Source organism: Branchiostoma lanceolatum, chromosome 10, assembly GCF_035083965.1.
Source record: "Branchiostoma lanceolatum isolate klBraLanc5 chromosome 10, klBraLanc5.hap2, whole genome shotgun sequence".
Classification (NCBI taxonomy): domain Eukaryota; kingdom Metazoa; phylum Chordata; class Leptocardii; order Amphioxiformes; family Branchiostomatidae; genus Branchiostoma; species Branchiostoma lanceolatum.
Genome location: NC_089731.1, coordinates 9,860,828 through 9,873,391, shown reverse-complemented (window position 1 = coordinate 9,873,391; position 12,564 = coordinate 9,860,828). Strand labels below are relative to the sequence as shown.

The 12,564-nt window shown below is 42.7% G+C and overlaps 1 protein-coding gene across 2 annotated transcripts; it reads right to left on the bottom strand.

Annotated features, from left to right (window-relative positions):
• Window positions 1–1,953: 1,953 nt before the first annotated feature.
• On the bottom strand, window positions 1,954–11,247 carry LOC136444062 (O-acyltransferase like protein-like). 2 transcript variants are annotated; one of them, XM_066441523.1, is made up of 16 exons: window positions 10,913–11,247; window positions 9,388–9,551; window positions 9,148–9,238; window positions 8,711–8,813; window positions 8,266–8,369; window positions 7,603–7,773; window positions 7,317–7,410; window positions 6,951–7,052; window positions 6,551–6,728; window positions 6,346–6,425; window positions 6,011–6,097; window positions 5,668–5,803; window positions 5,156–5,339; window positions 4,706–4,848; window positions 2,893–3,076; window positions 1,954–2,765 (listed from the first exon to the last, which is right to left on the bottom strand). In XM_066441523.1, exons 1-16 carry the CDS (start codon window positions 11,163–11,165, stop codon window positions 2,599–2,601), a joined length of 2,241 nt encoding a protein of 746 aa, XP_066297620.1. In that variant the 5' UTR covers window positions 11,166–11,247; the 3' UTR covers window positions 1,954–2,598. The 2 variants fall into 2 exon arrangements, with proteins under 2 accessions (XP_066297620.1, XP_066297619.1); XM_066441522.1 differs by having other exon boundaries at window positions 5,668–5,806; window positions 10,913–11,246.
• Between the last annotated feature and the right edge of the window lie 1,317 nt (window positions 11,248–12,564).

Below are 12,564 nucleotides of genomic sequence, written 5' to 3'. Positions count from 1 at the left end.
TTGGTTTATTATGATTTGATGTGATATATAGTCTTCCCTGCCAAAGTGATTTTTGATTTTATAAAATGTGTGGAGTTTACTAATGTTTCTAAGTGGTTCCCTCCAGCCAGGGAGAAACGTGAGTTTCGCACTTTCTTGAAATGTATATCCAAAACGGTATTAACATTAACTGCGGGGCTAAGCCAAACATGTCTACATAATATGACCTGAACGTGAGTAGCCCAGTCATTTTCTTCTTCGAATGATGAAGTGTTGTATGTTTTTTTAATAGTCCTGTTAGTAGGTTAATTACTTAATCTTAGCGAGAGTATCTAATCAACTATGTTTGACTATCAACGATCAATAGGAATTCTTCTAATTCACCCCTTACGGCGAAACATTGAGTAAAATTTGAGATACAGTGCCTGACTGGTATATCAAGTTCAGTTTATCACTGTATTTCTTGAATGGCACAAGAGCAGGGCGAGTGCATGTAGACGAGTGGTCTGATTCCTTTCCTGAGCGACTAGTCTATCAACTTCCGTACTGGAATAAATGTACAATGCAGAGATCTAATTTTCAGTGGGATAAAGCAATATCCCAATGAAAATATCAGAGGATCTACAGCTACAATTCTCAACCTCACTACAATGCAGTGAATTAGGTTTAACCAAACTCTTAACAGATCAATAGCTAGGGAAATGGACCAATTGCATATTCATGGCAGTGCTTTCAATTAATCAGAAATCGTTGTGCTGTCAATGGATCAAAATACAATGCAAAATTATTTCTAAGAACGCATCAAAAATTGATTTCAAGTGATGAAAGGATTTTCACTTATGACACTTGGTGCAACAAAGGTAACATGTCATAGAATATACGTATAACCTTGAAACTGACATATCACTTTTACACAATAGCGCGTGCGGTGAGCTCCCGGTAAGCTCCCGGCGAGCGCGCGGCACTTTGCCACTTGCGTTTTTTTTTTCAAATTTTGAAAAAAAAACGCCATTTCAACCGGCACGCCGGCGGTGTGGACCGGCACTGGTACGGCACTGAGACGTCACTAGGACGGTACGCCGAGGTCTGTGCACGGCACTGCGGCGGTAGCCATTTCCACGCTACCGCACGTTACCGCCACAGTACCGCAGCCCAATGAGAGGGGGCCTTAACGGACAGTCGCTGTCGTGAATCCGTCGACATGCCTACCGCGTAGGGTCACATGGGGTAACGGCAACGTGTTTGGCCCAGAACCCAAGAAGTCCCGGGTTCGGGATTATCCTGTCATGTCACAGATCTTGCGCCCCTGGGAAATGCACTTTACACGACTTTCCTCACTTCAGTCAGGTGAAACTGAATGAGTACCTAGCTTCGGTTCCTCGAATAGGACGTTGAAACGTAAATGGAGGTGCCGTGTTTGAGGAGAGCCACACCTCGAGCACTTAACTTAGAACCTGCTGCACTTATCGAAACGAGTAGGGGTCCTTCACCCGATGCGGTGTGAGCGGATCAAAACTAATCCGGTCTAAATGGGATAGGAAATTTCGCGAGCAGCCTACCCTGAACAGTTGGGCTAGTCTCATGATGTTTCTGACCTAAGTTACAGTAACAGCGACACTTCTCCTTAGGCCACTTCGATGTGGCCTTACGTGGTGACCATTGAGTAAAATAAAGTAAAATAAGTTATTCTACATTTCTTTATGTGTTTTCTGACTGCACTGACTTAAAATTTCGAAAATTTATCTATATTTCTAAGCATTTGAAGTTAATCTACATACTAGTATTACGAGTGGAATTGGAAAGATTTACTCATTTACCAGTTCTCTCTTTTCCTTGTTTTTCCTCTGTTTTGTTGAAAATCATTTTTCTTCAACACAAAAGTCACGCAGATCTGTATCCTAAGAATACGAGATTACTGAAATGCAAAAGAAATCTGCCTATGGTAGCTAAGTGATCAAAGAGAAGACTGCAAAGTAATTGAAGACTTTTTATTTTGCCATTGATTGAAAAACTCCTTATATACAGAAATATTATGCCATCAATGTGTCTGAAAAACAGTGCATTGAAATTCACTTTTAATTCGCTTTTAAGCAACCATGCCAAGGCGTATGCAAAAAGTACATTGCCTTGTTTAGAGGTAATAGCAACAACAATCATAACACCTTTTAGGCATACCTGATAACTGTACAAATCCCTTGATTTCTGTCGTCGTGAGAATACGTAAAATTTACATGAAGGTGAACATTTGTATACGTATCCGGCAGTATATGTTGGGGAGAATTGAATCAATTGATACATATTTTAAATTGTATCAACGCAAATGGTGCAATAAATACCACAATACACCGTTACTTTTCTGTTTGTGAGAAATGAAACTACAAACAGCAATAACAAGAAATAGCTCACAAACACCCGTTACTAATTATAATAGTCATAACATCCAAAACGTATCAAATTGTATCAAATCTTGAGGATTCTGGAATATATTCAAATCGTACAAAAATAGAGAAGCATCAGAGAGAAAAGAAAGTCTAGTTGTATACATGTATGTGCTCCTGTGCCATCTGACTGGCAATTCACGGGAATTTAACAAAGTGTTTGGCACAATACAATGAAAGTTTAAAGTTTCTGGTCAAAAGTCTCCTGGTTCGCCGGTATGGTCACAGCCCATTGTCCGTCGGCTTGTCCCGGTATGAAGCTGCCATTGCCGTTCGGTATCGCCATGTGTCCGTTTGCCTGTGCAGCTCTGTCATCGAGCGGTTGATCAGTAACATGGCCAGTTTCTCCTGAAAGAAAAAAAAAACGAAAAAAAAACACGTGTGAATATTTGGGACAACAGTAGGTTTACAACGACAACAAGAGATACCAGTTAAATAGTATTTGATATTCATACGCGAAACTCCCGACACGTACCGAGTTCAAGAGCTTGGTTGTCATGTGCCTCCTTGGTCACGTTGTTTGATGCCTTCGAGCTGTCCCTGCCTCTGCGCTGGGGGAAGATCAGCTTCTCAAGCCCGAAGAACGGGAACTCCACCATGATGGAGGCAACGAAGCCGCACAGGAAGGCGATGAAGGAATACGCGATGAAGTAGAACCACTGCAGAAGATAAACGGGCGATGAAAATGAATACCAATTGCATGATATATGAAACCATGTTTAGTTTTAGTGTCGTAACAAACGTCCTCAAGCTCTTTTAAGGCCAGTTCCAGCTATCCCCCGCCAAAGCCCTAATTATCATATTATAATGACATTTAAATGAGGAAGGTGCTATGGCAATGGTGTGAATGTGTACTGGGGTAAGGCGATAATTGCTCAGACTTCACCTCCCACTCCCCCGCCTGCTATTAGCATTACATTGAGCGCTAACTGGATACCCTGGCATGCTGTCCACTGTGCTTTCCCAGCCTCAGACATAAATCTTTAAGCCGAAGTTTTGGTCGAGTGGGGGGATTTTTAACATTTTTCTTCCTTCATGGATTGACAGTCCTGAAGAAGGGAGAAGAAGGGAGAGAAACGTTAAAAACCCTGGACACTCCTAACCCACTCGACCGAAACCTCTGCTTGGAGAATACTCAGACATCCAAAATCCTATATGAAGCTACAATTGTCAGCAAGTATCGATCACAGGCAGGGTCTTGTTAGAGGAAGGGGGGAGAGCAGAAGAAGACCAACTTTTCTGCAGTTACCTGAAATCTGATAAGCATTTTTTACCTTTGATCAAGTTTGAAAACAGTCAATTGCTAAGTTTCAGCAACCTCCTTGGTTTCAGCTCTGGTTTTGTCAACATGTCTTGTAGACAATGGCCTCTTGCTAACCACCAGACAATACGTGTGAACATTTAGGATATCTTTTGTTCAGGTCTACAAGTTTGTTCTAGGTTTTATGGTTCGTGTCTGATGTAAAAGAATGGTCAAAGTCTGGTTGTTGCTATCATACCAAGATTATTTCACGTCATAAAGTTTATAGATATAAAGAAACATGATGTTGCAAAATGTGTGGAGAACAGGTCTGGAGTATTCTTCCTTATACATTTATAAAGCTCAAGCAGTGTAACAATTGGTGTCTGATGAATTTGTCAGACAGCATGCATAAGACAATACACATGTATTGTCTGCAATCTGTCCAACAGTTGAGCCAGCCTTGTTTAGCCACAAAAGTGCAAATGTTAGCCTGGTCCCAGTCTCTAAGGGTCGGCTTAGGGTTTTTTACTGGGCCCAGTTTGCTTTATTGAACCGTTTCTGATAGCCTTCCTACTACTCTCCAAGCAGAGGTTGAAAGGGCAGATCGTCACCGTTTTATCATATGCCGTCATTTTTTGTCGCTAGCCCATGGGCTGAACGGTGACGATCTGCCCATTCAACCTCTGCTTGGAGAGTACTTCCTACCGCTACTACTACTTACGCTTGCCCCCCTACTTTCCCAGCCGCCCGCTTCGGTGGCGACGTAATCTAATCCAAGGCCGTAAACACACCCCGAGCGGACTAAGCTATCTGGGCAGGCGGGGGTCACTCACAGTGCCGTAGAGATATTGAGGAGCCCCCGATGGTACTTAGTATGGATTCCAGGCTATGCAAATGTTGGCACGTGACCCAAACCACTCAATTAAAAAACAAACAGGTAATATGTCTAGGTAATATTTGTCTATAAAAAGTGCCGAACTATACACATTCTGTTAAATTATGACTTAGCATTTTCTTTAGGTCATGAGTTGTAATGATATCTCACCCAGTTAGTGGCCGAGTAGAACAGTGGTGTTTTGAGGGACATGGTGTAGACATGCATGATGATGGGATGCACGAGGTACGCAGTGTACGTCAAACGACTCAACGGCACCCATCCGCTCCAGGACAGGAACTCCGTGATGATTCCTGAAGAAAAATCAGTGGAATGTAAACGTCTCTAAGAACTGATAAGAAAGATTCCCTTCTCTCTGTGAAATATGAAATATGAAACATGATACAGAAAAATAATCAGAAAACTGCATTTCCTATATCATTTTTCAGGCATGTATGCTGTGACCATAAAATATTATGATACAAAGAAGTTTTTGCCGTCATGAACAAATAATTAGATTGGTCGTAGAGTAAGCGGGGTGCAGTTTGGTAAAGATGAGTTGCAGGTATTTCAAGGAATCATAATAAGTAAGTGAGGAGGTCAAAATATCCATTCTTGTACCTCCATATCCAACACAACAAGCGTACACGACCCAGGCCACAGCACAGGAGAACATGGTCCTGTCCCACGCCCTCCAGGCCGGTTGGCCAAGCACGGAGTAAGGGCTTCCACCGATGAACTGGGGGGCAACAACAAACAGCACGGCAACGCCTGTCGCACAGAACCATCCCAACAGCATCAGGGCCTGGGGGAAAGGAGGTTAAATCTTTAAGAAGAAAGCAATTTTACAACCATAACGTTGAACAACTGTTGGATCCTCCATCTCTGTAAAGGGCAGAAAATAGAATATTTGTATGCCTCTGCCCTTCATGATCGTGTGATCTCTAGCTGCCATTCCTCATTTAAGACATATGGGCAATAAGACGTTCACAGTAGCTTTCAATGCTTCTATACATATGCAACCATGTTCTCGGTCAACTGTTGTTAAGATTAGACGCCGAACGTATGCCGTGCTCTTGTAATACGTGCAGTGGTTTCTTGATCTTCAATAGATCTCAATATGCTTTAAGTACCTTGGTGCGACCAGTGTTGGGTACTTTGCGGTCGGTCTTGAAGAGGATGTAGCCCATCAGTAGTCCAACCATGTACGGTCCCATGCGGGTGAATGTGTATTTGTACACCGTACCGTAATAGGACCCAGGCGGAACACTACTGCAAAAGAACATTGGGCTATAAGTTTGACGCGAGTTAGAAGATTTCATAAACATTTCATGGATTACTCTCATGAATGTAAACATGTGCGTTACGATGTGTTAAAAAGACTTAATTGTATTCTGCTAAGATGAAATAGATTTCAATCTGATATGCACGTTATTCTCTCAACTCATCGAAGAAGATATGGCTAAAAGCACTTACTTGACGAGGAAGTGGTAGAGGATGCCAGTCAGGGCCATGCTGACACCGAGAAGGATGGTCACCAAACCTACACCCCAGTTCGGTTTCCTGAAAAGTGTAGGATGAACACTCTGTTGATAAAAGAACGTTTGCCTGCAAATATTTCAAAATCTTCACAATGTATCACAAAATGACGCTCGAAAGGCTTGGGGTTAACACATCCATGGCGAGTGCATGCTCCTGTGCGCCATTGCTGTTACATCTTTCATAATGAAAGGTGGAACAACGATGGCGTATAATGTATTGATATCCATGTACGGTACTGCACGTACTCTGTGTAAGAACAGCTGACTTACTTGTACAGCAGAACCAGAAGACCCGGAGCTATGACGTAGAGCTGCATATCCACACCAAGGTACCACGCCCAGCCGAAACACTGTGGGTTGAACATATTGATCCCTCTATGAAGTGAAGCTTCTAACACTAGCATTTCAACACGTTATTTGAAAAAACGGTAGAAGTTTCAAATACATTTTGACAAAGTTGTTTCGTATACAATACCTCTTTTTCAGCGTTGAACCAGTTGTTGATGTATAAGAGGTTTGTCCACATCCATGTCTGGCAGGCGTTGACGTTTCCCATGGCGAGGTTAGCAGGACTAGCCCAGACAGGTCCCGTCCCCATGTAGAGCATCAAGCAAGCAAAGAGCATGATGAGGAAGGCGTACACAGGGGTCAACCTATCAACAAGCACAGTCACAGTATTATTCATCTCTCAGCAAATTGCTTCGACGAACTTCGACAGTAAGTCAAATACTAGTATGTGATCAAAACATTCTTATCTTCTATCAGACATAATCAGAGCTAATGTTATAGTGCGACTAAACCTAAACTTTACGTAACGTTAACTACACATCAATAAGTTCAAATAGATAGGGAAAAAGTGGAAAAAGAATCCTGACCTCCAGTAACGGTGCAGGTAGTGAAGAAGTAAGTCCTTCCCAGTAAACGAGCCGCCATTCTTCTTCAGCTGCTTCATGAACAGGTAGGACACCAGGAGCGCACTGTGGTAAAACGTTTTAACATCAACGACGGGTGGAAAATGTGTACAGGAGCGCGTAGGAAAGTAGAATACACAACGAATGATTTCATGTGCCACATTTTGTAATAATAAAAATATGCATAAATACCGGATAGTCTTTGTACAAGCATTAAAAGTCATTAAGGTAGCAATTCCATTATTGGCTGTGAACTACATCATTGTACGTATTTGTTGGTGCAAGATTTTAATAACATCTAATGGCTTGTAGAATACTTCGATAGTTTACCTTAGAAGGAGGAATGTGTCCACGGCCATGTCCATGCTTCCCCGCATGAAAAACCACCACTGTGAGAACCAGTCATTTTTCTCTCTTCTGTTAGCTGTAGAGACGTAAGATCGGTTACTCAAAACTGTTAACTAGGCAACTGTACACTTAAGTTGACAGAAAAGCTAGTTTACAATTAAGCAAGCTAAGTGTAAGGCACAGTTGAATCAGGGTTTGGTAACGTCTTCTTTTGATTAGAGTAGCGCAACATACATTTACGATATCACATTCTAAAGGGGCATCTTACTTGTTATTGTGTTATCGGTAAAGAAGTCTGTGTGTCCGTAGATGATCCACAAAGTGCTGATAACCCGGATGCCGTGGAGCGCCGGAAGTTGCCCTGGCGGCTGGTATGTGTTGAACACCTTCTTAGTGTTGGAGTACACAGAGAAGGACAGTAGGAACCGGCCAGTCTTACCTACAGTAAAACAAGAAATCATATGAGAATCGTAGTATTTTCAGCATCAGTTTATTTACGTTTCACACAGACGGTGAGGTCATAATGATACCCTGTAGATACCAATTAAGTCTTGTGCAATTAAGGAGGATGCCGATATCATTGTGTATAAAGATGAAGGATGTCAACAGACTCAGTGTACCGTTTATACTAGTTCTGATATCTCTCAGCTTCATAAAGAGAGGGAGACAAAAGGTAAACAAAGTGAAAAGAAATCGGTTTATGACAGCATGCTGTAGGCGCAAACAGTCAGTAGATATTCCAGACGCTGTCAACAGTTTATTGAATGCATTGATGTTGTTATTCCACAAAACAGCATAAAAACTACAAAAACGACCAACCCAGAACCCAAATCTTGATAGAGAAACTTGGCGATAGAGAAGGGAGCAACAACATACAAATCACTTAAAATCATTAAGGTTTAACAAATGTCTATGAGACGCCTGTACTTACTCTTAGGTATAGACTTCACCTTCTCCTCTGTGTAAGAGACGTTTATGATGAACTCGTACAGAGTACCGATGACCAACATCAGCAGGATGATGGAGATGAAGCATCTGAAACAATAGTGTCTTTGGGATTTGAATACGTTTCACGATACGAAACGCTGTACATATCAGATATTCCGTCATTGTCACTTTTAATCGGTAAGGATTCTACAGTAAAGTTTGATAGCTGCTAGCACTTAAGTATCTGCCACATGTACATGACATTACTCTCTGGTTCCCTATCTGGTCAACTGTCCGTTGTCTACACAACTCTAAAGATATTTCTAACAACTCAGACATGCAAAAATTCATTTTCCAACTTAAAAAAGAACAACTCTATTGTTAACCCACTACTGCTGGTGTGATTTCGGTATGTTCTTGATAGTAATTCAGCACAGGTGATATCTTACAATGCAACGATGGCCCCAGTATTGAAATGAGTGTACAGTTCTTCCCGCTGACAGAGAACTCCCACCGGAGTCCAGCTGGACATTGGCTTGAAGCCAAGGAGACCTAAGAAGGAGTAGAATAATGCATCATTAATAAAGACAAAGACGGGGGGCATCACATACTACCCGAAACATTTTATCCACTGCAGACTTTGCGTAGATAAAGTGGTCATAAATGAAGCAGAATCATGCACCATTTTGTCAAAATACGTTCTGCAAGGAACTCGTTATGAACTATGCGCGGTGGGAGAGGCACACGACGTTAGTGAATGACCGTCAAAACTATTGCATCGATATGTACCTTAACCATCAGGAACAAGAACAGGAAGAAAATACATAAAACACTATGTCTACAGGAGTTCGTCACAGGAAAAACACTAAAAATCTAAATAACATACCTGTGCCTGAAAGGAGTCCAACTTCATAATCGCTGCATGTGTTGGGTATACAGAGTCCCTGTGCGAATGTCTGTGCACCTCCCGTCAATTCCTACGCACAAGAACAACAGCAGGCACATGGTAAACAAGAGTCCGTTCATTGATACATTTAAAGAAAAGAATGACAATTACAGCTGGCATACATTACAATATGCCGAGGAATGATGATTTATACAGTCAAGTTCAAGTCTAATGACATACCGGTGCGATTCCTGACCAGACCACAGCACAGTACATCGGCTTCAAGTCGGCCGGTATGTCTGGAGCATCTTTGACGCGGTCCCTGCAGCCTTTGAAGCTACCGACGGCGTCCCACTGTCCTTCGAACAGACCTGACGGGTTGAACTTGCCACTGCTGTCCAGCACTGGGAGAGGAGGAGGGGGGGGGGGGGGGGGGGGGGGGTGAAGAATACGTTATAATGGAGGCCAGGAACCACTGGTCTGCCTATATATGTATCCTGGTAAGTGGCACGGTCCATACATTAATGGCCGCCATGCCAACGTTACACGGCTACCGTTTACGAAAATATTCTCCATTACGTCAGCTCTGTCCAAGCAAAACTCACGGTAGAAAAGTGGTGAGAAAATCTGATTTGATATACATCTATGTGATCAATCAGTTTAGACATATCTTGTAGAACCAGGACACCGTTATGTGTATAAATATATTGTTTTTGTGAACTTTTTTTTGAAAACCCAGAGGTCAAGGACTTTCAGACCCCGAAAACAATTATTACGGTAACTGATACCCAAAGTCAACAGTCTAGAGGTCGAAATCTAGAAGGCGCGCTTAATTGCGTAAACAATTCTTCTGTGTATTGACATTGTAGCAAACGTCCATGACGTCTTAAGCAGTGTTTGTTCTAGTCACACCTGAAAACAACTTGGCATCACCAAGACATGTGCATATTTTAAAAAAAGGCGTGGCGTAAAAGGACAGTACAACATCTTGGCAAGGTCAAAACAACTAGTCTGTGTAACGCAAACTCCGCTGTCCAAGGCTATACGTGCGATTCAATCAGGCTATATGATAACGAATGACCAAATATGTTATCTTCAGATGGTCACAAATTATAGAAAAGACTTTTGTTACAGTATAAACTACTTCAACTGGGAACACTGTTACGAGGGAAAACATGTTGTCATGATTTACACAGGTCAATCATAGATCATCTATTAGTACTTGACAAAAGGTGATTAACACTGTTTATGGTTACCAGGTAAAACGCACACACGCTACTTTTGTAGACGCCCAATGGGAAAGCTATTAATATGGATATCCGTATCTATTAGACAACAAAATATAGAGAAATTGGCGTTTTGACTACACTGATAACCATCGGATATTTGAAAGAAGCTGGACGGTACTTGATAAGACATCATTGCACATAAACGTAAGAAACAAGAATGATAAACTATTGTTGGTGTAAGATGAATTCAAGGTCAGAGCTACTTCTGAATCAAAGGGTAAAAATCAGACACATGTCTGCGTCATGGTTTTACTAAAGAAACATTGTCGTTTTAGGTTTGCTATAACTATCTATTTGGTCAGTTGAATAACCCACAATAAGCAATAGTTACAATGGGCGTGGCAAATTTAGCTAGCTGGGGGTTTGTGTGATCTTTTGGGCAAAACTATGAACCAGCCAAAATCTGTAAGTTAGTGAAGTAGTTAGCATGTAACTATCTATGCAGGAGAATATCGATTGAAAATATTTGATCTTACTCTGAATTGCGTAAGACAGTCCAGCTTGCATGTCGGTGTGAAGTTGTACACTCGGGTCGTAACAAGCCTCCTGAACATGACCAATAGCCCTCAGATATGCGGTTGTATTCCAGTCGATGGGCTTGCTCGAGGCCAGTTGGGTATAGTATCCCCACGTTTCGTAGAAGCTCGCAGAGAAGAACTGCCCCGCTACAGTTGTGGAGCAACATGCCAGCGTCAGCAGCGCCGCAACACATCCTACTTTCGTAGCCATCTTGTGCACCTGGCGACTTCTCTCTGATGTGTGTTGGCGGCCTGGTGAGTGCCGGATATATATAGGGCTACCTGGTGACTCATTCACCCATGTGGTCAAGGGGCTGACGTAGAATCACACCTGAGTCTCGTGATCACGTGGTGCTGTAGGATGTCGACCCTGACCCCAGGCTATGTTGATATGGAAACCGTGACGAGTATAAATCACTTGATCTCGTCGAGCTACAGTGCGTTGACCCGGAATCAAGGTTCACTAGATAAAGTCGGCAGGTGAACTTGCCGGATCTTTCCAAAACCTATGAGGAAATCCCACACAAGATCACACAACGCTCTTCACACCAAACGGAATAGCCAATAGCGTGGTATTACGAACATACAAACTGAATTTTAGTTCTTGAGAAACAAAGAGCACTGATAGTGTCAAGAAACAGTCCTTGTGCTTTACTCCTTTTAGGGTGGGATAGGTCTCCAGCCTGGCTCGGTATGACTCAACGCACGGAACGGCCCTACAAGACGCCAAAGGCCAGCTTTCGTATAGCAGCTTCTTTTTTTGAACCATAGAGCCCTGCAGAATGTTGACCCCTTCCTAGGTACTAGATCTCCTTGCTGTTTTGATCTCGGACTCACCCTATATAATATTGAAGCTCAGTCATAATTTCTTAATTTACATACTGTATTTATCACGAAGCCCTAATGTCATTTTCCACGTTACTTTACAGCAGTACTTTTTATGGTTTCGAACCCGGTAATTATGTCTCCCTTTTGCTATTCTGATCACAAAATCTTGCAACAGATAAAAACGGACTTTCTAGTTCGCCCCTCTCGCTTAGTCTCGGAGACCTGCAGAACGATGCACCCCACTCTGACTACGGAGCCCTACAGAACGATGCACCCCACTCTGACTACGGAGACCTACAGAACGATGCACCCCACTCTGACTACGGAGCCCTACAGAACGATGCACCCCACTCTGACTACGGAGACCTACAGAACGATGCACCCCACTCTGACTACGGAGCCCTACAGAACGATGCACCCCATACCACTCTGACCACGGAGCCCTACAGAACGATGAACCCCACTCTGACTACGGAGACCTACAGAACGATGCACCCCACTTTGACTACGGAGACCTACAGAACGATGCACCCCACTTTGACTACAGAGCCCTACAGAACGATGCACCCCACTCTGACAACAGAGTCCTACAGAACTATGCACCCCACTTTGACTACGGAGACCTACAGAACGATGCATCCCACTCTGACTACGGAGACCTACAGAACGATGCACCCCACTCTGACTACGGAGACCTACAGAACGATGAACGTTGACCTTCATGATCAGATACTGGGTAATGTTGTTTGCCATTTTGAACACAGATCTCTACACAACATGTA